The sequence below is a fragment of the Lutjanus erythropterus genome, chromosome 4 (assembly GCF_056507025.1).
Source record: "Lutjanus erythropterus isolate fLutEry1 chromosome 4, fLutEry1.hap2, whole genome shotgun sequence".
Lineage (NCBI taxonomy): Eukaryota > Metazoa > Chordata > Actinopteri > Lutjaniformes > Lutjanidae > Lutjanus > Lutjanus erythropterus.
The window spans coordinates 9,829,422-9,856,556 of record NC_139320.1 but is presented as its reverse complement, the minus strand read 5'-3'; the positions used below and the strand labels follow the sequence as shown (position 1 = coordinate 9,856,556).

Genomic DNA, 27,135 nt, shown 5'->3' with positions numbered 1-27,135 from the left:
AGGTTGTGGGGAAGAGATGAAACAAAAAGGGGAAGACACATGTAGGAGGAGGGAGGTTTGATTTGTACACGTGCACAGAGGAAGTAGGCTTCAGGGGAGGGGAGAAACACTAGACTATGGTGGAGCAGACATGATGCACACATTAATGCTCCTGAGAGACAGAGGAAAAAGTAATCTTCCCCTACTGAGTAATGTATATAAGGGGAATTGAAACTTTGTGGTTAGATACCCAGATAATTTTGTCACGTATTTAAAACTTGATTCCTCCATTTTACCTTCACATTAATTCAAATCCTTTCATTTTGTAATCATTTATGAAGCTATGTTCACTTCTTTGGAACAGCTTTCACTTTATCATCTTTCTTCCTCAGCCAGTTCCCTTGGGTCAAAGTTAGTCTGATTAGTCAGAAATTTGAAGTACTTTAATCATTTCACTGCTTGAGGTTCCCATGAAATCAAAATCTATGTTAAAGTGTTTTCATGCTATTCATCATCTATTGGCCAGTATCTTGACAATTACCCAACAACATGTACAAAAGAAAACAGTTTTGTCCATGTTGTTGGGTAATTGTAATCGTATTGACTTTTACTGTCAAATAAAATAAATAAAAAATAAAGTGAAACAGTGAAACAGTCGCTTATGACGCAGCAGAGCATGGAAGGAGAATACATAAGTTCATTGGAGCGGACAGGAGCATTTCTGAGAAATGGGCCTCACTTTGCAAATGCACAATTTCATAACTTTTTCACTGATTCTGGAGAAACTGGATCATACTTTGTGGAGATAACATTTTCTGGTTTTCCTTCTGATGTCCTCTGGCTGCTCAGCTTTGATTGTTGACCTAATTGCAGAGCTTTCCTGATGGACAGATAGCTATAGCTTACTTTAGCATACCAAACTGGTGATGAACACAGCTCCCATGACTGAAAAGGAATACAGTACTGAGGTCATTTACACAAGTTCCTGGTGGAAAGAGCTTTACTTTTTGCTAAAGTAGGTTAACTAGCCGCTAATTGCTGTTAGCTCGGTTAGCCACAACTCAGCCCTATGGTTCTGGCCCTTCTTTTTTTCCCAGGATGGATGAAGGCTTAACCTGCCCTGCTTTGTTTAACTTGAATGTGAAATGTTGTTCATCCAATCAAAACAAACATTCTTCACAGGGAACATGTATCGTTTATCATGTGAGATGTGGTAAAGCGACAAACCAGAAGTGGTTGCTGGACTGAGAAGCAAGCCAGCTAATGTGAGCTATTTGTGAAATGTCAAATAACGCTGAGCTAAGACAATGTTGGACAAACAATGAAAGGCTCGAACCCTGGACTCATGCTATGATAGCTTGCTGTGATAAGCCCAGCTAACTGTTTTGCCTCTTTTTGTTTTTGTTTCCTCTGATTAATTTTTCACTTCAGATGTCACCCAGTGTTACAAAAAAAACCTGAATCAAAGTTCACTCTAAAAGCAAACACTGTATTGACCCTGTTTTTGTATATCATCCTTGATTGGTCAGACAAAATTCTTGGTTTTAACCCAGTTATTTTGAGGAGGGTTTTATCAGAATAATATGAAAAAGTCAACTCATGTCAAGTGACAGTAGTGACACAAAGAAAATCACCCTCATAATGAAACTTTGGTAAGTTAAATAAATTTAAATAACTCCACACTGATGTTCTGTTTCATGAAGGATTCGAACCCCAGTCTTCTGAGTGAAAATCCTCTGGTGTTTTTCTTCCATCCTACCTCCTCCAACGGCAGAATTTCTTCCTTCTTTAAAAGCAGTAAAGGCTTATTCTCAGGTGCAAATGTGGTGATTTGGAGACACTGGCTGCTATGTGGTCAGAGTAATGGCAGCTCTACTGTAGCAAATGTTAGACCTTCCCAGTGTGGTGTACAAGCATCGTGTCACACTAAGCTAATCACAGGTAGAGTTGGGCGGGTCATGCCTTCACCCTCTGGGAGATAAAAGTCCAAACTCAGAAAGAAAACCACCTTGATACTGTAATCTATTCCCTGTTGTCAAACTGGCCTGGGTTGGTCTCAGAGGCTGTTTTGGTTCTGATCTGATGGTGTTCACTGGGACCTCTGAGTCCAGGAGGAGGCTAACAGGACTGCTCTCCCTCCCACCGTTACGTATATCCATGGACTGCTTTAGCTGCTTGGAAGGGGAGCGTAATGCACAGCACTATAGGCTACTGTTAATGCCACTCAATGTCAGCAACCAATCCCTCCCTCGGTGCCTGATTTACAGAAAACTTTAAGCAATCAGCTAGCTGTTTCATAGGAACTTTGACTGAAGTGAAGCAGTGAGCTGAGGCTGACTTACATGTCGTAACATCTGTACCAGGCAGCGTTATGAAATATGTGTAGTTATCTGATGCTGTTATTTTACCCAGAACAACCCTGTACCAGTGCAATATCCATGACTCTTTTCATGTTTATGAAAAGAATCTGTGTTGGATGCCTGCAGCCTATCTGTTAATGTGTTGAGTAAACATTTACAACAGCTGTGACTGTTGTGTATTTTCCTACAAGCAAGAATACATACCTGAGGTCAGCTACAGAGATAGCTGAGAGCGCGGAAGAGGAAGATCAGATAGAGGAAATGGTTAATCATTTTTCCAGATGAGTCTCAGAAAAAATATTCTGAGAGGAGATTTCTAGCCTCACCGCCCCTCATCCATCAACTTTTTTTCTTTCTGTCCACAGAGGCCAAGTAAGTGTTTCACAGCCTGGCTCTGCGGTAGTGGATCATATTTTTACCTTCACCGAGGGGGTTATGTTTTCAGTGCCATTTGTTTGTCAGCAGGATTATGGAAAGAATGACTGGCCTGATTTTCATGAAATGTGGTGTGAGGGTGCAGTATGGGCCAGAGAAGAAACCATTAAATTCTGGAGCAGATCCAAATCACAGGGCAGATACACAAATTATTTTTCCTTTTTGATAACATTGTGAGAGGGCATTTGGCCTTGGTGAAGGTCTGTGCTTATGTTGGATTTGTTGGATGATAGTAAACGTATTTGTAGGTACCTGTATTCTTTCAATTTTCAGTTCATTCAGCAAAAACTACAAACCCCAATTCCAAAAACTACAGCAATGATTTGGAAATACTTTTCAGCCTGTATTTTGCAGCATTTCCTGCAGCAAACAGGTTCCTAATAAACTAATCTAATCTAAACTAAACCAAACTATTGAACTGACATAGACAAGATACTTAATGTTCAAAATGATGAACTCATTTTGATATTGATCTCTGCAACATATTCCAAAATAGTTGAGGCGGAGGCATGTTTACCACTGTTATACATCACCTTTTAACAACACTCAGCGATTCAACAATTAGTGTCCTCAGACCTGAAGTTTTGAAAGCGAAATTCTTTCTCATTTTTGCTTGATACCCGACTCCAGCTGCTCAACAGTTTGGGGTCTCTGTTGTCATATTTGGTGCTTCATAATGCACCACACATTTTCAATTTTCAACTCTTGCTATGAGGCCACGTTGTTGTAACACGTGCAGAATGTGTCTTGGCATTGTTTTGCTGAAATAAGCAGGGACGTCTCTGAAAAAGAGGTTGTCAGGATAGCAGCGTATGTCACTCCAAAACCTGCGTGCGCCTTTCAGCATCAGTGAGGCCTTCTCAGATGTGACAGTTACCCATGATGCCATGGGCACCAACACACCCCCATACCATCCTAGATACTGGCTTTGAACTTTGCACTGGTAGAAATCTGGATGGTCCTTTCCCTCTTCAGGCTGGAGGCTGGACTCGTCAGGCCACAGCACACTTTCCACTTTGCATCAGTCCATCTCAGTTGAGCTTCAGCCTCAGAGAACCCAGCAGCATTCTGGGTGTTGTTGATAAAATGGTTATTGCTTTGTATGACTTCCCAGTCTTTTGTTGCCCTTGTCCCAACTTTTTGAAACATGTTGCAGGAATCAAATTCAGAATGAGCGTATATTTACAAAAACAAAAGTTATTCAGTTTTAACATCCAGTATCTTGTCTTTGCACTCTATTCAATTAAATATAGGTCAAAAAAGATTTGCAAATCATAATGTCCCAACTTTTTTGGAATTTGGGTTTGTGAAAGCAGGGCTTTGATCACATCATATTTATCATTTTGAAAGCATTTCTCGAGTCTTTACTAGCCAGACCCTTTTGTATCTGTTTTACTGAGCAGAGATGGCAAAAGTACTCAGATTCCTTACTTGAGTAGAAGTAAAATACCTATGTAAAAAAACGACTTGAGTAAAAGTAAAAAGTACTGATCCAAATATCTACTCAAGTAAAAGTAAAAAGTACAGGCTCTGAAATGTACTCATAAGTACTTTTAAAAGTAAAAAGTATTTCTATTGCACGACTCACTGGCTGCAAAGCTATTAAACACAGGATAATTTATATGGAATCTACTTTAGCAATGTTATTGTTTGAACAAACACGACCTGCATAGTATCTTAATGTACTTCACTATATAGTCCTTTAGGCATTTGTATTGTACACTTAAAGTTAACACATCACACTTCTGAACACTGAATTCTGGACCAGGATTAGCTTCTAAACTATGGTGTCACAAATCATGCTCATAGGCCCAACTTAACAAAAAAAAAAAGAAAAAAAAAAAAAAGCTCTTTTAAATAAGGCCATGGGTGCTGCTCGTCGAGGGACTGCTCCTGTGATTGCGTGGGATTCTCACCGTTGTCCATTTCGTGCAGCTGCTCTAACGTTAGTGGTGTAACAGGTATGGGCGGAGTGGCAGACCTGCTCTGACACACACACCACACGCGCACGCTTGCACGCACGCACACACACAAACACAGACAGCCGTGTCTCCTCCTGCCAAAACCCGACACAGCGCATTGGTGTCGCAGCGCCAAAAAATAAAAAATATATAGGCTTAGGCTATATATATAAAGTAACGAGCCTTTTTGGGAAATGTAAGGAGTAGAAAGTACCGATATTTATGTTGAAAATGTAACGGAGTAAAAGTAAAAAGTCGTCAGAGAAATAAATACTTCTAAAAGTACAAAGTACCTGAAAAATCTACTTAAGTACAGTAACGGAGTATTTGTACTTCGTTACTTGCCATCTCTGTTACTGAGAGACTAAAAGTGTCTACAAAACGTAAAATCATATGGGATTTTTAAAAAAATAGCTATTATTCCATGGAAACGGCATGAATCAAACTGGATTTTCCAAAGAAACACACCTACAGATGAGCACCCAACCCTGGAGCTTGTGCAGACTTGTACTCCTAGCAGACATGAAACTAAATCTAACTTTCACTTTGTGCTGTTAATTTTCAGAATTCACATTTTGAGTCTATGTCAAATCATCACTTCCAGGCCAGGCACACTGAAAGAGTGATAAGTTGTTGTGATCATTACTGGGTGTGACCCCGTCTTACTAAGGGAATTAAGAGATGAAGGACAAATTCCACAGTCCTTTTTCCATACAAAAAATGCACAAGATTTTAGATGAACTTTGTATGAGGTTTCATCAGTTTGTGTTGGTCCAGTTATTTGTGTTTTTATAAAGTTACCCTTTTCTTTTTTGCTTCACCAGACAGTGTTTCCTCACTGAGCTGCAGCAGGTTGTGGACGGAAGAAACATTTTGTAGTAAAAAGACTAACTTTGACACATAGTTAGTTATTTATTCTGACTCATCATTTCATTTTCAGCTGAACTCATTTTGGCACAGAACAGGGGTATTTTATTTATTGTATTTTATTTTATCTCATGTATTTATTTATTTATTTATTTATTTATTATTATATATACTTTTATTGTTTTAATATTTCAAGTTTATCTCCTGTTTCCTCATTTCATTTCTTTTTAATTCAAGATGGCATTTCCTCAGTATCATGATGTAACATGAGTGCTGATTGTGTGGGTGTGTGGGCGGGGTGGGGGTGGGGGTGGGGGGTTATTCTCTTTTCTATGATTGTAAAGCACTTTGTGCTACAATTCTTTTTGTATGAAAAGTGCTATACAAATAAAGTTATTATTATTATTATTATTTATTACCTATTAAGTTATTTCATACATTTGTTGATTTGCCTAAACATCTGACTGTATTGTGTGTGAAGGCAACATACTGCACATGGAAATCACCAACACGTCAGATTTACCCGTGGCTAGTCAGTGGTTTCACACCCTGCCAGTTGTGTTACCTTACTGTGGTGCCTCTTCCTCTTCAACAGAGAACCCTCAAATGACCTTTTGGTCGTGTAGGTGGGAGCTTTATGGTTGTAAGTTCAAGTGTTGACAGCTGTGTTGAGATTTTAAAAATAACAAAGCTTGTTGAAGTTTTCTCATTGGGACTTTTTCTTTCTTGAGCAGCATGTGGAAAACAAAATGTAAAACAAGCCGACGTGAATTCCCATCACCAACGCTAAACCTCCGAAAGCTCAGCTGAGCACAATGTGTACTTGGCTCCACCCACTGAAACAAGTCATCAGTTTCATCTAAGGCAGCATGCACCTCCAGTGCTACATGCAGATGTTCCTCACCAGTAAAACAGCAGCACTGGCTATGTGTTCACACAATTAAAACAACTTCCTTAGGGTTTCCTGAGAAGTGAAGTATCGATGTAATGAAACTTTGACTTTGACGTAGAGTGTGAGGGAGAAACTAGTTGTATGACTAGCTAGCAACAGACACAACAGCTGTGACAGAAATGTAATCATGAACTGAAAACAGGATGAACTGTAAAATAGAAAAGTTAAAAATAAATATCATTTTACAAATCCATTTATCAATTAAGAAAAGTATCATCCAATCAAAAGACACATATGATGAAATGGAAATACAAATTCACATGTTAAATTAGCATAGCATTAGCAAGCCTTTTTTTTTTTTAAGTGTTACACCCTTTACTCGAGCCTTATTAGACTTTATTAGAGGGTAATTTGGGACACATTACAACAGAACTGTACTGTAAACTCAGATAAGTCCCTAATTACCCTCCATTAAATTTAATACAAAGTACAGCTTGTTAGGTCTCTTTAGTTTACTGTAAAATAAATGTACAGGCTTCTCAATTTTGTGATCAAGTATGATAAGAAGTTTTTCATAAAGTTAGAGTTTAGTTTTTGCTCAGACAGACTGGTGTGATGTGAAATGAGCTGTGGTGTACCTTATGGTTTTGCATCTGTCTGACAACCGGAATTGCTCTGCAATTTTCTGTAATTTTGCAAATTGTTTTACACAGTTGAGTTTCTCGCTCTCAGAGTGCATTATGCCTGAGTGCAAGAGCAAACTCAGCAGCTGGCATAGCCTTTTAATGTTCATGATGGCCAAACTGCAGGTCATTGGTTGTGCAGTCAGAACATCTGATGAGGACAGTGCAATCAGAGTTTGTGATTATGTTACACGATTACAGATTCAACATTTCCCGAGCTAACAAGGTTTTGTCTTGTGTGTTGACTGACATTGTGTCAGCTGATGGTTATCACAGGGAGCAGGATTACTGAGTCACTGAGGTGACTTGATGACTGTAATAGACCTTTTTCTATTTTTTTTTTTTTTTTCTTTTCTTTTTTTTTTGTTTCTGGGTCCAAACCTCTGTCCACATTCCAATTTTGGGAGGTTTCTGAGTTTTTCTGGGAAATGTTATTAACACCATTCATCTTGATTTCCTGTATTTTCCCCAGAGTCATATAAATCAACTGCTGAATTATTTGATTACCAGATTTTAGTCAATTAATGATTAAACATTTTTCTTAGAGGTTTAGGTGATTAAACACTGACCAGCAGTATCGCTGTCTGTCTGGAAGTCTTGCTAATTCAATATCACTTCAAAGATTACTTTTCAGTTCTTTATACAAATGAATAATTTTTGGTGATATATATTTCTTATTGTGACCCAAAACTAACAATGAATTGATCAGACTAACAAGAATTATCTATGCCAAAATACACATCAGCACTGGTGACCTGTCAGTCCCACAGACAACTTTCTGCTGCTACAAAGACTCACTAAAGCTTCAAAGGCCGTATTCATAAACACTCACAGAGCTCTGAAATTATTAAAACTTCTAGCAAGGAGTCCTAGCTCAGGAGTGATTTAGGAAAACTCTCAGAGAAACTGGGGAGATGTGGGTGACCCTGTTGCTAGGTGTGACTCATGCTTTGAAAGAATGTGATTGTTTGATCCAGAACACATGCAATCTTGGTGAAAATGGGCCTAGATTGGACAGTAAATTCAATAGAATTTAGTCTGAATTAAGACATGAATACTATTTAAGAACATCTCTGTTGAGTCAATTGTAATACTTAAAAAGTACCCAACAAAATGTTTGAAAAGAGGCAAACTTGCGCAGCTGCCCGTTCACATGCTGACAATTATGTTTATTTGCTTACATTTCTTTACCATTCTGCTAATTTTAGTACACTATAGCCTTTTTTGAGCCTCTGTGTGTAGACTTCCAGTAGAAATGACATGAAGTGCATCATTATATAAGCCTGTTAAGAGTGTTGTAAGTGTCTGTGTGAGCATGCTGCTGATGAGGGTTGCGACAGACTGAAGTCATCACTGCTGTACTGTTGCAAATATCTTAGTGTTGTGATCACTGATGCTTCTGGCATTACAGTGTTATTGTGTTTGGTATGACATCAGTCTGCTGGCTTTATTTTACTTTTTAACATTGTTAAGAACAGTGATATATAAATAAAATGTCTTATTTTTATTATTATTATTTTGTGAGCGCATCTCTAATGAGATTGACGACAAACATCCCTGCATGATCTAATTTGTAGTGTTTCATTAACTTACTCAACTGTCATTTTCTCCTCTACTTAAGAGTCTCTTTTAGACTGTTAAAAGTCCTCGTCCCTACTCCTCAGTTTTTCACCATGGGAGCTTAAGGGCAAGGGTGCTTTATCTTTACCTACTCTAAACTTTAAGGGGAAGTTTTTAGAGAATGTCACTGTTTGACATTTGACTGTATTTTCAGAGAATTTGATCATCAAGAAGAGCTCTTTGTACTAGGAAACTTTGTGAATACAGCCCCAAATGTGTATTAATCCACTGTTGAAAATAGTCCCAAAAGAATGTGCTCTTTCCATAGGATTTTTTTTTTTTTTAAAGAAAACTACTTTTTGTAAAATATTTTTAAAGATTTAAGTCTTCAGTGGAGGAACCAGTGGCCTTTGGATTAACTGACACATTACTGATTATGCTCTTTTTTACAGGATTTGTTAATAATAACATAAATGCAGAATATTACCATTTTTAAATAAAGCAGTAGCCCCAAGAGACTGTAGTTTACAGGGATTTTAGAATAATTTAGGGGGTGTTGCAGCATGGTACATGCCTGTTGACTCTGAACAGGCACGTTGTAATTGCATGGTGCCAGAAAAAGGAATATTTCTCCAGTATCTTCCTTCATTGTATTTTGGATTTTACTAGGATTTCAGGGACGATTCACATGTATGCCCTGACATGATTTTTCTTACATGCAAGCTAACTTAAGTTACATCATTAACTTACCATCAACTGTTGATGTAGTTTGTCCACTTTGGTTGGGAATAAAAGGCCGGTGGATTGGGTAGCAGCAAAGAGAGGTATTTCTTCAGTGAGGTGATAGGACACAGTGGGTTCCCTGGCTGTTCATTCTGTCCATTCTGTTGTCTGTGCTTTTGTTGAATGATAGCAGCAGCTGCAAGCATAGGTGTATTTTTATTTGAGCAGCACCTTTCATTGCTCAGACCAGACGAAATACATTGCAGTTTTCAATGGGAAACTCAAATTTCTCAAGTTATCCTCCTTTTATGACAAAGATGAGCTGTGCTTTTCTCAAAAGCAAAATACAGGCATCATCGCTGAGTTTTGGCTCTGTGTCTTTTGCATAACTGAAGGGGTCTCCACTGCCACTTGTCAGGGCAAAGACAGTAGCCTGTGTGGCTGATGGGATTAGTGACAAACCTGCCTACACTTGAAAGACACAAAAGGAGACAAGATGAGAGAAGGAGTGTATCATTTGGCATCATTTTGCAAGGATGATGGATGTAATGTAGTAGGAACAAGGGTGCACTTTCACCAGAGTAGCTGACTGAAGGGCGCTCATCACAGAATGGAAAACAAGCTCTCTCCTCGCCTCTACAGCCACAGGATGCTCTTGAGTGCCGCCCAGTCTGCGAGGTGTAATATGTTTAAAAAAAATCGTCTTTGTCCTCTGACACCTGAGAGTATTTGTGTGTGTGTGTGTGTGCTCAAATGCAAATATAAACCACTCACATCTGAAGTCCATGAATGTGTCACGAGGACATCCTTATGACACTGAAGCAGAAATTACAGCTGATATATCTGGAATAATTTTGTCCCCCTCTGAAGAAGATATAACAGTCAGACTGAGTTGTAAAGTAAAGAGAAGAGGAAGAAAGAAAGGGAGAAAAAACACATGACAGACAAGTATTTTAGCATTGAATCGTCATCAGACAGCCATGACGACTCAATTTTGTGTGTTTTCTCATTAGAGCAATGGTTCAAACTTTTTTGCCTTCTGCAGGGGGGTAAGCCAAACCACTGCTCTAGAAAGCTGAGAAAAGAAGATCCCACACATTGGTCTTGCTCTTAGTGATCATTAGAGATGCACTGATTCCAATTTTCTTGGCCAGTTCAGTTTTTTAAAGGGCCGGACCTGCTGATACTTTTAAAAAGTCCTCCAGGTTACAGCTAGGCCTTGTTATATAATTGTATTGATATTATGTGCTAGAGGGAACATGATCCCGTGAGATTTCGCAGGATGCAATTCCATGTGCTCTCATGTGGAAGCAGATGTAAACAAACCAGACTGACACGGTGCAACAGTTTGCTGCAGTAAAACTTTGCAGTGAGAAACTACAGAATGAAAAGTTAAATGAATCTGGATGAGAAAATGTTCATCAACACATTAACAGGTTGTTTATTCTTCAGCCAGAACAGGAGGTGAGATCTTAGCTGTCCCTCTGTGAACAGCAGTCTGCTGCTGGCTAACATTAGCATGAATGGCTAGAAAATTTACAGCTGTTAAGCAACATCGTCAGCTGCTGCATCTCCTTTAGACTGTCTGTCTTCTCTTTATGCTGTTCATGGAACCGATCACAAACACTAACTTCATGCAAGCATGTGTCTGAGTGTGTGTGGCTGCTTTTGTGGATTTGACATTATGTCAGTGTGTGCTGCACACATTACATGACCATCACACAGAACATGTGTGTGAATACGACAGGCACAAAATTGGGTATGTGACACTGATCGGCCGGTCACTGGTCAGGTCTGGTCAGCTGGTTCTGGTCTCTGGCCGGTCAATCGGTACATCTCTAGTGATCATACTAATGTTTCTGACCCTCTGGGTCCTTGTCAAGTGTTGTCAACACCGGATTAAAACACTCTTGAGGAAGGTCTGGAGGGAATATGATCAACAAATTGTTGAATCTTCATTCCTGTTAGCTTCTTCATCAGTATTGGTATAGAGATATTTTAGGCATTGTATCATATTGAAGGCATAATTTTGGTAATGTGACAACACCTGTCAATACTACTACTACTACTATTACTACTACTACTACTACTACTACTACTACTACTGCTGCTGCTGCTGCACTTGAAGTTTGAGTGAGAAGTGTGAATAGCACGTTACTTAAGAAAGTACATGTAAATGTTATTTATGTTATTTATCTAAACATTCATTCATTTATACTAAAGAAAAGAATAGCTGGACAAAGAATTAGTAAATCCAACAACAAAATAAAACATTATATTAGACAAAAAAAAATATTCCCCATGTTAAGTATTGTGGTAATCCAGAAGTTACATCACTTGAATATTGTGATCAAATTATTGACTGACTGACTGTCATCAAGCCCTGAAGTTTTCTTTTTTGTTTCCTTTTTACTCTTCAACATATTGAATAACGTATATTTCTGTCCTTCATCTGTTTGGACAATTTCTGGGACAAGTGATTACTGACATTAATATATAAATACTCAATATTATGATAACTGCATTGTGAGAGCTGTGTGTGTATGTGTGTGCTTTTTCTGATTTGTGCAATGCACCTTTTGTCACATCCCTTCCAAATTCACCATATCCTTTGCACAGGATAATTTTAAGGGTTGGGGGCAGAGCGTCAAGGAGGGTCAGGGCAGGCTCGGGGAGAAGACTGGGATAGAGGAGCAAAAGTCTCAGGAGCCTGGAGAGGATCCAGGCCCCCAGGGCATTTTGTTCTAGTACAATAAATAAAACAAGCCAAGAGAGGATATTGTTCAAAGTTTGTATTGTCTGTTTCCATGGCTAGGATCATTCTTCAAACATGTTAAACACAGTCTACGCATATTTGACAGCTACATAAACTTCAGGTTACACGTGAATAATACACGATCTTAACTACATACAGTATGTTTTATGTTGTATCTAGATAATTCTACTTCACAGAAACATGCAACATATTGACATATGACAGATAGTCAATAATAAAACTACATACACTCTCCAAGATCTAGTTTAGTAACACAACCTGTGCATCTATGCGCATACATCACAGGGAGAGGTCTGCTCTTCTTCATAACAACAAACAGGGAGCTGTGTTGTTTAGAAGAGGTGTCCATTTACCTGCGTAGCTTTAAAAATGCTGCCTCCATTGACAGTATTTGAATCTGTGAGGACATGTTATTCACTATTTAAATAATACAACAACAGCTTGACTCCAATGATGGCTGAGAGTGTTGAATGGCGAAAATTGCTTCTATTGTGTCGAATCGCCCAGTCATTGTGACTGATGTTGTGTAATATGTCAGCTGCGGGTAGAAACGTCTCACTGTTAAAAACTGTCTGGTCATTTCAGGTAATGAGCAGCCTAATGAAAGTTCATTTAAAGCCACAACAGCATCTCTAATCACATGTGATTCTATGAGTCTACTGTGGCTCAAAACTAGTGGTAATTACTGAAGGATTTGCTGTTGTCAGATCAATACTTCCAGTCTTCACTACAGGACGTGCATTTATGGGAATGCATTTGTGACTACAGACGGGTTTGACTCTATGCCTGAGCATTAGTAATTACCAGCACAGAGGAAGTCTTTTGTCACCATAAAGCGCTCTGCCACTCTTTACTGAAGACAAAACAGGGACTGTAATTCCAGTCAGTCCAATTAAATGACACTATAAATGTTACTTTTCTATTATTGGGAGGCATTTTAAATTGATAGCTAGGATTATTTGATGTGGATAGATGCCAGTCAGCATCCCCGAAGCAGAGAGGAGTACCAGCACAGAAGCTAAGCAATTTACTGCTGTGGACAGAGTCAGCAGCAAAATGTGTTTTAGCCAATCAAACAAAACCCATCTAAAAAAATTAATAATTTTAGGTTTTTGTGTACACTTTATGTAGAATATTTTCACTGCTTCACCTTGCTGTCAGACAATATTTGGCTTATATAACAGCAATTTCCCATAGTGAAAATATTCTAATAGAGTGTACACTAAACTGATATTAGTTTTTTTAGATGCACCTTTTTTAAGAGTTAAAATACGTTTTGCTGCTAAGCCTGTCCACAGCAGTACGTTGCTTAGCTTCAGTGCTGGTACTCCTCTCTGCTTCTCCAAACTGGAGGTATGCTGTTGATAATACACTCACACAAGTGCACTTCAAATAATCTGAACTGTCCCTTAATACAATTGCTGCAAATACAATTTGTTTAGAAAAATACCTCAATCTTATCTTGATGGCTTGTGGTGAAATGGTATTTCTGGCTTTGCATTGAAACCTTGTGCAGTGAGTGGAAGAGAACAGGCTGCTCTTCATTCATGTGACAAATTCTGATTCGTAGGTTGACTTTAAATTTATCTGCAAAGACTCCCCAGGTCAGCCGCACAGAGGGCGTGAAATAGAGCCGAAAATCATTGAAAAGAGTTGAAAAGATGAAAGGACCAGTAACAGCAGAGGTAAATTATTAAAAGGAAGTTTTAATGACCTCAGGCTGGAGAGGAGAACTTTGATCTATTATAAAATTGAGTGCTGGCACACAGATGTTGTGCTGTGAAAGTCTAAACAGCTGGGCACTATTCTTACTAGACCCATATTTTTAGCAACTTTATGTCTCTTTCAGTCCCTCTCCCTACTTCTCCTCCTTCCTGAATGAGCTCGAGTCTCCTTCTCTGGTCAGAGGATGCTGACCCTCTCCGTGAGGCCTTGCACGTCCGCATCTTCCCCACACTCCTCATCGTCAGAGGCTGGTGCAGGAGGAGGAGGCACAAGGTGAGCGGGGTAAGGCAGGGTATGTTCCCGGGCAAACATTTGCCAGCGGCTGTCATCGCTCTCATGGGTGATGTAACGTCCGCCAAGTTTGGTCTCCAGCTCCCGCAGATCCAGCCATGTCTGATAGTCCTGAGATGAGAAACGGGAATAAACACAGGGATGAGGTTTCAGTTTCAGGAGCCTTGAAATTAGATCAAAGTTTAATGGGCTTTTATGTGTTTATAGCACATCATCCAGTAATCACTTTAGGTCCTGTGTGTGTGTGTTTATGTTTCTGCATGTGTGCCAGTAAGAACTTGAATGACCCTAGACTGGTCTGACTATGTCATCCAAGTTAGAGTTACTGTGATGCTGAAGCTTAATAAAGGGATAGTTCAGATTATTTGAAGTGGGGTTTTATGAGGTACTTATTGATAGTCAGTGTATTAACTACAGTAGATGGCAGTCTGCAAGCCCTCAGCTTGGAGAAGCTGTGAGGAGTACCAGCAAAACACTTAAAACTTAAACACTTAAAAATTGTGCACCTAATAAATGAAAACAATATGAGTTTAAGTGTATACTATATTTAGAATATTTTCACTGCTTTACTTTGCTGCCAGATCTGACAGTAAACCACCGTTATATAAGGCAAATGTCAGTCTCTCCAAACTTACATTTTAAAACACCAAAGTCACACAATAACACCAGCTAATTAACCTTCCATGTAAGCTCCCATGTTTTGTGAGGTAAAATTACTGATTCTGTCAGTGGATTCTGGTGGGTTTGAAAAGAGACATTTTCCTGTCAGAGAAGACTGTCTAACAGCAAGAGAAACAGCAAAAATATATGAAATATTGCATATATATAAACTGATTCTTTTTTTTTTTAAGGTGACAAAATAAGTTTTGTTGCTGACACTGTCCACCAAGTACATTGCTGAGCTTCCTACATTGGTACTCCTGTCTGCTTCTCCGAACTGAGGGTGTATCAACTGCCATCTACTGTAGTTAATACTATCAAATACTATTGTAAGCATCTCATACAAACCCTCTTCAAATAATCCAAAGAATCTCTTTAAATCTCTCAAAATCAACAGCTGTGGACTGGTTTAAACCGCCACAGAAAGCTGCCCTAAAAAAAGGAGAAAAAAAGAAAAGAAGGAGACTTAAGAACTGAGTGTGCAGTCAGCAAAACAATGTAATTTTTACAGAAACTCTGTCCTCTTACATCTGCAGTAAAGTTCTAGCCTTGAGCTGCCGTCTCGCCACTCATTAGGAGTGAAGACTGCTCGTGTTTATATTTGCCATTTCCTTTGATGGCCATAAATTTTATTGAAGGTTTTGCAGAAGTAAGTAAAAAAAAAAAAAAGTGAAGTTCTTGTGAGGTACTGCTCTCCCACTAAAGGTATTTGCCATAACTGTACCGAGAAAATGTGCTGCTTCCTGTATGTTGAATAGTGGAACAGTGGTTGTAGTGAAAATGTGTTGTTTTTTCATAAAAATATTTATAAGTGTTTGTGTGGTGTTCAGTGCTACCTGTAAGTATACGTGGCTGAGACTCTTGTCCACACTGTAGCGTTTCCTCATCTTGACTTGCAGCAGGTTGTTGATCAAGTCGATTGCTGAGAACACAAGAGTACACAGATCAGTCTATAAAAAGAAACTGAGTAGAACGTCACGTCATTACAAATATCTCCCCCCTAACATTCTCTGTCTGCATTCAGTTTTGGTAGAGATTAGATGCAATGAACAGGAAACATGTTTAATTTGATTGCATCACCATGATGTAGACAGAAACACTTTTTTCGTAGTAACTGGCTTATCAAAGGTCAGCACATGATTGCAATGATTATTGTAACATTTTAATTTGTAAATGATTGATATATATGTGTGTGTGTGTATAGCACTTTATCTTCTTAAGGTGGCTGTAATATGGGTTACTCTGATGGGTTGGTCCTTATGATGGATATTAACATTAATGTAGGTTAATAAGACTATATAAATGTTAAGAATGGCATTATAAATGTATCATTTGTAAGCACTTATAACAAACATGTTAACAGTTTATAGACTGCTTAAGAATGTTAATAATAATAAAACATGTAGAAATCTTAATAAAGCAACAATGAACACTTAGTAAAAGTTTAACAATGAAAAAAATCATAAGGCTTTTATTAACATTCTTAAGCAGTGTATAAACTGTTCTGTAAAGGTTCTTATACGTATTTTTTTTTATTATAAATAGTTATTATGCTCTTATTAAGACTTATATTTATGTTAATAAGCATCTTGTAAGGTCCTTATGACTTATTAACTAACACTTATTACAGGCACCTTAAAGGGATAGTTCACCCCAAAGTAAAAAAACAAAACAAAAAAAAAAAAAAAAACATATTTCCCCTGGCCTGTTGTACTATATATCCATCTAGAGTTTTTGGGGTGTGACATGCAGAGTTTTGCAGATATCAGCTGTAGGTAGATTCTAAAGTAGTTCCTGTAGACTCTGCTGCAGAGAGAAAGTAGTTCCTACATGCAGCTTTGATCACCACAGGACTTCTGCCATTTAGTCCCATTATATTGGAGAGAAGGCAGACATCTCTACAGCCAATATCTCTGTAACTTGGCGGGTCACACCAAACCCATCTGGATGGATAAATAACAATACAGGCCAGCAGAAAAAAACACGTATTTTTGATTTTGGGGTGAACTGTCCCTTTAATATAACGTGGTACCTGCAATATAGGTCAACAGCACCGCAAACAACATCGTCCAAAATTATCTTACAGATGAGTCACCACCTTTCTAAAACAGTGTCACCACAAACTGAACATTATAACCTACATTAATGACAACTGACTACATTTCTACTCCCATCTCTGTATGTGTGTTGCAGTAAAACTCCCCCTCCATGTTTACCATCGCTGGAGATCTGTTTCCAGGGGTTGGGAGGATACATGAAGGCTGCATTGTGGATCTGGTCATTGATATCTTCGTCCTCATTGAACGGGAATGTCCCGCTCAGGCTGACGTACATGATGACACCGACCGACCACATGTCCAGTGAGCGGTTGTAGCCCTGGTTCAGCAGGACCTCCGGCGCCAGGTAGGCAGGGGTGCCAACCACCGAGCGACGGAAAGACTTCTCGCCAATGATACGGGCAAAACCAAAGTCACACAACTTCACCTGAGAGGAAGAAACAGTGAGGAGAAGGAAGTCAGGTTGTCATTAGGGTAGCATGGAAGCAAGACGAAGACAAAATCTAGTCAGTTCAGCTCAGGATGGAACAACTTCTCAGAGTAAACCCACGTCATTCACAGTCATAAGTAACCTATATTAAGCAATATGATATAATCATAAGTAAGGCTTGGCTTACGGCTGCACAAAACAACAAAGTCAGGCTCATTAAGACTGACGTAACATTCTCTTATGTAGTCTCCTCTAATTAGAATGTTATTTGACAGCGGCTGGGAAAACGGGGGGGGTTATTTAAGACGATGTGAGTCTCTGTTCTGTTTGACTCTGATGAAGACAGACGCAGTGGGCATCATCTTTAGTCAGTAACATTTTGTCGTCGTAGTCTGTTGTGCTCCAGTATGATTGGGACTTGATTTCCAAATCTTTCCTGTGACAGGATGACATACAGGTCTTGAATCATCCTGAAGAAGTTTATTTCACCACAATAACCTGATCACTGTACATTATCCAGTTTATTACATGACTTCTCACTAAAAATACATTAATTTGACACAAAATATTCATTTTGAAATGATTTTACTGATTGATGCAATGGTCTGCTACTCATAGCAGCTGTCTGCTATTTACTGTAGAGTGCTATATTTGATCAATCAGAATCAGTATTTATATTCAACAAAGTTGCGTAATACGCATAACTTAGACATTTAGTGTCTGAACTATATTGTTTTTATTTTAAAAAAATGCTATTATTGAAGGAGGGAAGAAAAGGGGTTGCTCCAAACTTTTGAATGGTGTGATTGAGTACTGTTAATGCCTATTCATTCTGAAAAAGCAACAGCCAGTGGAGATTAAACTCCACTTGACTGATCAGTCATATAACTTTGTCACTCATTCAGTAAGTCAGGCACAGACTCTCACTTATAGGACTCTTCGTGCTCTGCTGTGGTCCAGACAACCAAAAGGGGAAGTGGTGAACTGACAGAGAGGCATTTGAGAATAACAACTGCTCTGACATGTTCATTATAGAGTGTGAAAACATTAGCGGCTACATGTGACAATGGGTTTGTGTGTGTGTGTGTGTGTGTGTGTGTGTGTGTGTGTGTGTGTGTGTGTACCTGGGGGAAGGGATCAGCAGAGGCGAGCAGCACATTCTCAGGTTTCAGATCGCAGTGAACGATGTTCTTAAAGTGCAAATGTCTCAACGCTGCAAGAATCTGCACATACATACAGGCACACAGACGCACAAACAGGATGTGATTCAGTTTGAAGTCGCTACAGAGGCATGAACCAAATTACCCTTTAACGTTATGATGCAGTAACGTGTCACAATACCCAGATAGGTAGACCACAAAAACAATGCTGCAAAGAGACACTCCTGCATCAGCACATCACTGACAGTGATAAGTGATGCACCCAACATTATCATGTGGTAGAATAATCTACACACACAGCAAATCCCTGCTTTGCCGGGGCGCATACACACCTGTGTGATGAGGAACTTAGTGAGCCTCTCAGGCAGTCTGCCTTTCTCGCTGGAGAGGATCATCTCCAGCATGTCACCGTGCAGCTTCTCCATCACCACAAACACCTTCTCTGGGGTCTCAAACATGCACTCCAGGTTCACAATACCCAGGTGGCGTAAACTCTAAGGGAGGGAGCAGAGAGGAGAAATGGGATGAAATGGAAATTGGTGTTTATTTGAAAAAGAAGAGAGTGGTGAGAGAGGAGGACAGAGACATAGTGAGAATTGAAAGGGCGGATTAACAGACAAGAGTTCGAAGTGAGAGAGAAAAGAAAAAAGGAGACAAAGACAAAGTGTCAGCAAAAGGCAGAAAACCTCAGAGGAGGAACACAGCAGGGAGAGCAGACAATCAATTGTTAGGTAATTCAGTTCCAAAAGTACCCTGGATTCTTCCCTAGAAGGTACTTCTGCCACTGTGACTCAGGGGTGATTTTTTTAAAATGGTTTTTCACTTGAATCCTGTGGAATGTGGCCTTTTTATTCTGACAGGCCAAATGAGTAACTGCGGATCTTATAGGGAAGTCAGATAAGTTAAAACAAAAACAAGTTCAGACAGAAACAGATGCTAATACACATCTGTCTCCATCTGCTGGTGAACAATGTAATGTGCATTTATGAACCTGAAGCAAAGAAACATGGCCCTTCACGAAAGTGAACATGAAATATGTTTCTGCTTCTAAATTACTGTGAAACAGTTATTCCCAACAAAATATAAAGCAGAAAACACAACAACGCAACGTAAAAGAAGAGAAAAGCTACAGCATGTGACGCCCTCCATTCTCACAATACATATCTGACCAAAATGTTGATCATACACCTTTATTTGTTCATTTATCATTAGCGTTCTATATGTTTCCACAGGAAATGTTTCATTAATCATTTTTATATTATTCAATTAATGTAGATGTGTGTGTATATACAGAGGACGAACATAGAGGTTGATCATGGACATGAAGAATATAAACTGAGTACTGAAGCCTGGTTTAATAAATTATTCATATTAACATAAAATAGAGCAATTGATTGAGAAAAGGCAATTTAATTATCATTTTGTCCTAGGTAGAACATTTAATCCAAATACGAAATGTGAATCACAAATGACTGTGGACAACCTAAAATTATTCCTTCCTCATTTTAAATAATAATGATTCATCACTGGGAACAATGAAAATGCTATTGTAAAAAGCAATTATCAGGTCACTCTGACATTTGCAATCAGATATTTTAGGAACTTTGCAGGAAAACACAGCGCCCAGGCTAATATTTCTCAATGTTTTCCTCAATATCACTGTGTCCATGTGGGGTTTTCCCTTCAATGATGGTCAACAAACCATAGATTGATTTGGTATGACATTGAATCATCTGTTCCAAAGAAGTAAACCTGTGAAACTGTTTTATGCACTTCCTTTTAAAAATTCTGTTTAACATGATTTATTATAGGTCAATAATACTGAGGCTCACGGTCCACTTAAGTCAATGCAAACTTTATCAGTGTCACAGTGAACAGCAGTATTGGCATTAATGTCAGCATTTTCATGTATGTGCTGATATAACAACACAAATGTCCAATATATAGCAAAGCACCTGTTACTTTGTCAGTGTTAGTATGTATGTACAAACAAACTCCTATACAGCTGTACAGTAACTGTGTGTGTGTGTGTGTGTGTGTGTGTGTGTGTGTGTGTGTGTGTGTTTACCTGCAGTATGGCCACTTCATTCCTCAGCTGGCTCTCCTGCTTGGTGGGAAAGCGCAGCTTGTCGATGACTTTGACAGCTACATCCCTCCCTGTCTTCCTGTGTTTTCCTGGTGAACAGATGGAGTGTTAGTAAAAGATGAAGCTGTGAACTGAACCTCTCATGGACATTTATCAGGCCCTGTTATTCAGAGTTTTAGATGTACTTAAAATTATACTCCAGTGATTTAACATTGTCTAACTCACTCACAGGAACAGTAAAACCAAGATCAAAATTGATGCAAACGACTGATATTTTCTTATTTATTCCATGCATTTGACATTCCTTGTTAAAACCTGAGAATTACCCAAAATGCAACTCCACCGCTGATAGTTTGGTGAGATATTCAAGCCTGTTGTGCTAGTAGCAGCATACTTAGTCTTGCACACAAACATCAGAATCATAAAACTGTTGATGTTACATGTGCTCCAGTTCAAGAATAGAAATAGATATACTGTAAACATAGAAAATAATAAGAATAGAAAATAATAAGTATGTCAAATTGTTGTTGGGGGCGTTTGTACAACTTTTTAAGAGTCAAATGACTTGCTTATGTTAACTTCAATTCAGTGTTTTGATCATAATTATTTAATGTTTGCTAAGTTACAGACTAATGGATTGACAGACGATTTAACTAACTATGCATAACAAATATGACAAATATTAGATTTTTGTTTTACATGAGTGATTGTGTCGACAAAACACCAGATTAGGTTGAAAATCAAACATTTTTCAAGGACTGTATTCAAATTCAAGAATATTCTAAAAGTAAGCATTTTCCTAATTTTCAAGACTTTGTACAAACTCTAACTGTCTCGTGTTTTATTAGCTTTTAACTTCACACACTGTTATCTCCTGTTCAGCACTTTAACCCATACATTTTGACCTTCACGAAATACAGCAATCTACAGCTCAGTCAGCATCACTGGACATACTGTAGATCGACATACCTCCATACACGACTCCAAACTGCCCAGATCCCAGCACTTCATCAGCAAAAATCTGGTACACTGTACCAATATCCTGTAGGAGAGCAATATTTCATACTCTCATCATCATCCTCAGTGTAAAAAGGATTGAAGGAAATTGATAGAAATTAACAAACAGTCTTACCACGTTCTCTTGAATTTGACTGTTGGACACTGATATGCTGATCGAGGCTTGTCCTGAAAATAGAGCACCAGGAACACGTTATTATATGCTCTAAATTGTGTGTCATTAAAAAGCACAACAACTAATATTATGTATTATGCACTGAGTTGTATTTTCTCCAGCACTAAAAAAGGAGAACTTGACTCTACATAGTAACCTTGTGAGAGAGCAGCTTAGTGGAAGAATCTGTTCTTTAGTTGACAAATGAGTTTTGGCAGACGGCCTTCATTGGGGTGTTTTTGACAGAGAGCAGACTCTTCCAGCTAAAGTCAGCTAAAGTTGGCAAGTTGTTTTTTCAAATTTGTACATGTGCACGTAGTTGGTGATTGGTATTAGAAAGTAATTCGTTACATCTCATAGCTTTATGTAATCAAATTACAAAATGTATGTAATTGTAATCTATGACAGTACAAAAATATGTAATTAAATTACAGGTATTGGTCAGAATGTTGGTGATTATGATGATTACATCCAAATATATGTTTTCAGCAATAAGCTTCTATCAAGTCAATTTGAAGTCACTTTTACGTAAATAGCGCCAACTAACAACAGAAATGATCTCACTTTTAGTAAAGCAGGTATAGATCATTCTCCAGTAGTTACATATTGAGATTAACATTCAGTCTTTTGCTTTGCATCTTTTCTCCACGCAGGAATCCCTTCTTGTAGCATTTTTCCAGACAACGCAGGCCAGCAGTGGTTGGGACACATTTCAGTGCAGCGCCATCCACGGAGCTGTTTACGTCTTGACGGACTCCATTCATTGGGCAGTTTGCCCTCAAATTTTGACGATTGTTTTTGATTGGTTCTCTTGTTGCTATGCACACTGCTCTAGCCCAGAGGGTTTCATAGTGGGAGGCGGGCCTCCACAGGGGGAGCAGTTTTAGTTTTTACATGTGATGTACTGTTTTTGTTGTTTTGTTGTTGTTGTTGTTTTTTGTTTTTTTTGTTTTTTTACTTTTCCAGTGTCAGAAACTAACTACTGTATTTGGTGGGTGTCTGTGGGATCAAATATCATAATCATGATCTCATAGACATTCAGGAATTGAGTGAAACTAAGCAAATAAACTATGGTGGGGAGCTTTTTTCCCAGTTTGGTCTGAGAGGAGGCCCACAGTCTCAGACTTTGAAAACCTCTGATCTGCGAGATCCATGAGTCTACATGTCTGCAATCCGCCTACCACGTCAAGGCGGGTGGCTGTGTTGTCAGACAAGAACACCTATCAGAGCTGGAATTTCAACAATATTTTTCCTATGATATCAGTATATAAGTACTCAAACTTACAGTGTATCTTGTTCAGCAGCTGTGAAACTGCTGTCAGCATCAAAATGCCTGATGTCAAACCTGAGGAAACTTCTACAGGTTTCATCTTTATTGCCCAGTTTAAAACATTTGCCAAAAAAGTAATCAAAAAGCAACCTGGTACATCTCAAAAGTAACTTTCCCAACACTGCTGGTGACATGACAGCAGCACTTTTTTTAGGACGATTAACTAATGTTTCCATGACTCTCTCGCTGCAATGTATGAAGGGCAGAAATTGCCTAAATTAAAAAAGAAATAAATAAAAAAATGATTAAAATAAATTAATATACCTCATTTATTTACTTCTCTCCTTTAATTTTCCAATTTATTTATTAATTTGTTTTTTATTCATTAATTTTGTTTGCTTTTGTTTTTATTGTTTGTTTATATGTTATTTTCCCTCTTGATTTTTCCTTGTATTTATTTCCACAAACTGTTTTACATTTCTTTATGTATTTCCTTTTTTTCTTTTTTTTTTATTTCTTTGCATATTCCATTATTTCCATTCTGTACCAATCAGTGAATATAATAAAACACCACCTGCCTTTGGCTGCTCTCAACTTACTATGAGTCGTGTTCCCCTCAGCTGGCGGCGCGTCCTGAAAGATGACAGGCATGAGGGCCTGCCGGATGGCGCTCTCCCACGCCTTGGCCACCTCACGCCCAATGCCGCTGTTCGGAGCCACTTGGCTGGGGGAGGGAGGGGTCGGGGGGAGAGTCTGAGGGTTACTGGGGGGCAGAGAGGGGAGGGTGTTGGGATCCTCCCCAACAAAGTAGCACATAGTGCCAGTGATGAGCTCAAAGCAGTGAGGATTGGTGCCTGGGGGAACAAGCGTGAAGTCTCCAGCGGGACGCACCTCCAGGATCTCAGACAGAGGGATCTCCTGTAAGAGGAGGAGCACCAGTGATGGAACAATAAAAAAAAAAAAATTAAAATAAATGAGTTGAGACCACAGCTTTTCAGTGAGTAAACTGTATTTACCTTGTAGTATTTGTTGGAGGTGTTGTTCTGGAAAAGGATGATGCACTTACAGTCCAGACGCCAGTAGTGCCTCTTTCTCTGTTGGGGTTTGGAGTAAGACAGGATGAGGAGGACGGACACAGAGTGAGGGATGGGGCATGGATCAGGGGCAAAATCATGGATCAGTATGAATGCATTTCAAGTTCAACGTCCAGAGGAAGAGGCGACGGGCCAAATGAGAAGGATGAGCAGGAGGACAAGCTGCAGGATGAGAAGGGGGAAAAAGAGACAGAGGAAAGTAGAAAGAAAGAAAAGGAGGGTGTTAGTGAAGCCAGAGAGGAAAAACAAGCAAGAACAAGACAAGAGAGGCAGAGATGTATCTTTGAGGTCAAATATAGAGAGTAAGTTGTTAGAAAGAAAAGGCAGAAAATGTGCTTTTAGCTTGAATTTAGTACACATCTTCTGAGTGCTGGTATGTTTTCGGGGAGAGTTCGATTCATAATCAATCTTGCATGCACATACACACACACAAATATATGGGAATAATAAGGGAAAAGGACCAAACCGAGTACATAAAGGCAGAGACCAAATGAATAAGGTCAAAATTGTTGCAAGAAGAAGTGGTGGACAGAGAAAATAGACTGATGACCAGAAGGTCCTTCGTATCTCTGAGTGAGTGTAGATTGTATCTATCAATCAATCAATCTTGCTGGAGTGTAATAAAATAAAAAAAATAAAATAAACTGAAGGAATTGAGTGAGTGGAATAAATTGACTTCTGTGTGTTCAGCTCCTACAACAATGACACATACTTTAAAGTAGAACTGCACATGGGAATTATGGGTAATGTTTTTACCAGTGTGTCCTTATTGCTGTAGTGAACCATCCATCCTTCCTTGATAGCCGTGCTGGATCGTCGGGTTGTCTGTCTCACTGACTGCACCACCCTCATTAGCGGGATGTAAACACTAGAAAAGGGCAGAACTCAGGTCGTCACAAGGTAAAAATATCTGTTATTAACCTCCATTATCAGCCCTAAACCTAACTTTATGATGAACATGTTCATTAAAGCTACTAAAAGGAGTTTTTAACTTATTATGAACCAGTTTCAATGTAATACTGATGCCTCTATACGACCTACATGAGCTAACAACACCATTCTTAATGGCTGCCACCAAGTTACAGTTACAGTGAGTGATACATTAGCCAGTTAAAAAGACGCATTTTTAATTTAGTTTGTTTTAGTTTTTGTTTTGTGGTTATAGCAAAGGAAACTTTTCATTTTTTTAAAGTTCCTTGCAGTAGCTTTAAAATGTTATCTTCAATATACTAATGTTAGTTAGTACCATAATTAAATCCTTAATAAGTTATAGCAAGTGACATTTATTGGAAATGACAATATATTTATCATTGTATGACTAATTAATGTTAATAGCATCTTTGCGTGATGCACAAAAGTATCAAAAATTAGTTTTTATGTCAAAATATTTTGGAAAAACAGTTGAGTTTTGCATTAAGGGAGATACAATCATCACTCAACATAAACTGGTATAATTTTCAACAATTTTGAAAGGATGACAGCAAAGTTCAACAATGGGGGGAGGGAGAATATTCATATTATTCAGAATTTAATGTGAAATAAATAACAGTATTTGAAAATAAGTGTCTAACTATGAAGATATCTCCCTCTCATAGTATTTGTATATTATGTAAGATTTTTGCTCTGCGATGAACCGGCGACTTGTCCAGGGTGTACCCTGCCTCTCGCCCAGTGTCAGCTGGGATAGACTCCAGCCTTCCACGACCCTTCGAGGATAAGCCGTTATAGAAAATGAATGAATGAATGTAAGATTTTTTTTCTTAAATTTTTCTTTATGTCACAACATAGGATACATTTAGGTTGCAGTTCAGTGAACATTTTCAAATGAACAGTAAAAGCACTGACAGTGAGCACTTATATTTTCTCATTTTCTATCAGATTTCACACTATATATCTATATTTTTTCTTCAAAAATGGTACATATTTGTCAACAGCCCGTAAACCGCTGAATCATATATATAAATTAATGTATAAATTAGTAAATAGTTACTAAAAAATAATAGAGAATTGTTAGTTACTGCTAATTCATGTATCTTAAAGCAGAGAAGGGTGGGCTGCTGCTCCCTATTGGACCATGACGGTACTGCAGGTGGGCCGCGATAGGTCATTAAAATTAAAGTTTTTGAATTAGGTCAAATAAAGGAAAAATAACAAGTAATTTGAATGCCATGGCTTTGTTTACTTAGTTTATTTTTTTTAATGTAAATATTTAATTTTAAATATTTTATGGTAATTTCAAACTTAGTTACAAAACTGAAAATTACACGTCTCACACACTCCTCATATAAATACTTAAACAACTTTAATCCTAACAGCAGCAGGGAATCACAGCTGACAGAATACCTCAACACTGGTGGGATAAGAGTTAAAATAAAAAGATATGTTGTATGCAAGTTGTAAGTGTATATGGATGGATTATCAATTTGCACTGCATCCTGTATGCCCACATTCACATGGAATTGTTCTGTTTATGAAATAAGAAATATATATTGACATATAGTCTTATAGTGAAATAAATAAATATGTAATAATAGTATAATATATAATAAATAAATCCAGTCTGAGTCTGAGTTTTGGATTTCAAATTTGTCTGCAGCATTCTTAAGTTTGTGGTGGGCTGTTTTAAAGAGTCACCCTGGTATTTTACAGCCTAACTGATGTTCCTATAATATTTATTTAAGGACTTGTTAGTAGTTTTTCTCCAAATGTTTTTTTTCTTGCACCTCTGATCGCCGCTGGTTCCATCCTGGTTGTTGTCAGGAGAAAAGGAGCCAGGGATGCTGCAGGCCTCGTCTGGGTCATCTATTGAAGACTTGTCTGAGGCGTCGTACTCGGTGCTGTAGTCCATAGGAATCTCAGGGTCTGCACTGGGACTCAACATGTCTGGAGTAAAAGAAGAAGGAGAGAAGCAGCTGAGTGCACCTTGATTTAAAGTGACTTCATGTGTTTAAAATG

At 38.4% G+C, this 27,135-nt stretch overlaps 1 protein-coding gene across 2 annotated transcripts in view; it reads right to left on the bottom strand.

Annotated features, from left to right (window-relative positions):
- Nucleotides 1-13,892: 13,892 nt before the first annotated feature.
- Nucleotides 13,893-27,135, bottom strand: part of prkd2 (protein kinase D2) — a 52,812-nt gene continuing 39,569 nt past the window's right edge. For both annotated transcript variants that reach the window (XM_084716920.1, XM_084716921.1), the window contains 12 exons: nt 26,904-27,063; nt 24,937-25,048; nt 24,103-24,180; nt 23,686-24,004; nt 21,778-21,830; nt 21,615-21,687; nt 20,628-20,734; nt 18,892-19,053; nt 18,524-18,622; nt 17,129-17,396; nt 15,749-15,834; nt 13,893-14,363 (listed from right to left, as the gene is read on the bottom strand). In XM_084716920.1, coding sequence (XP_084573046.1) covers nt 14,139-14,363; nt 15,749-15,834; nt 17,129-17,396; nt 18,524-18,622; nt 18,892-19,053; nt 20,628-20,734; nt 21,615-21,687; nt 21,778-21,830; nt 23,686-24,004; nt 24,103-24,180; nt 24,937-25,048; nt 26,904-27,063 — 1,742 coding nt within the window. In that variant the 3' untranslated portion in view covers nt 13,893-14,138. The remainder of the gene's footprint in view (nt 14,364-15,748; nt 15,835-17,128; nt 17,397-18,523; nt 18,623-18,891; nt 19,054-20,627; nt 20,735-21,614; nt 21,688-21,777; nt 21,831-23,685; nt 24,005-24,102; nt 24,181-24,936; nt 25,049-26,903; nt 27,064-27,135) is intronic.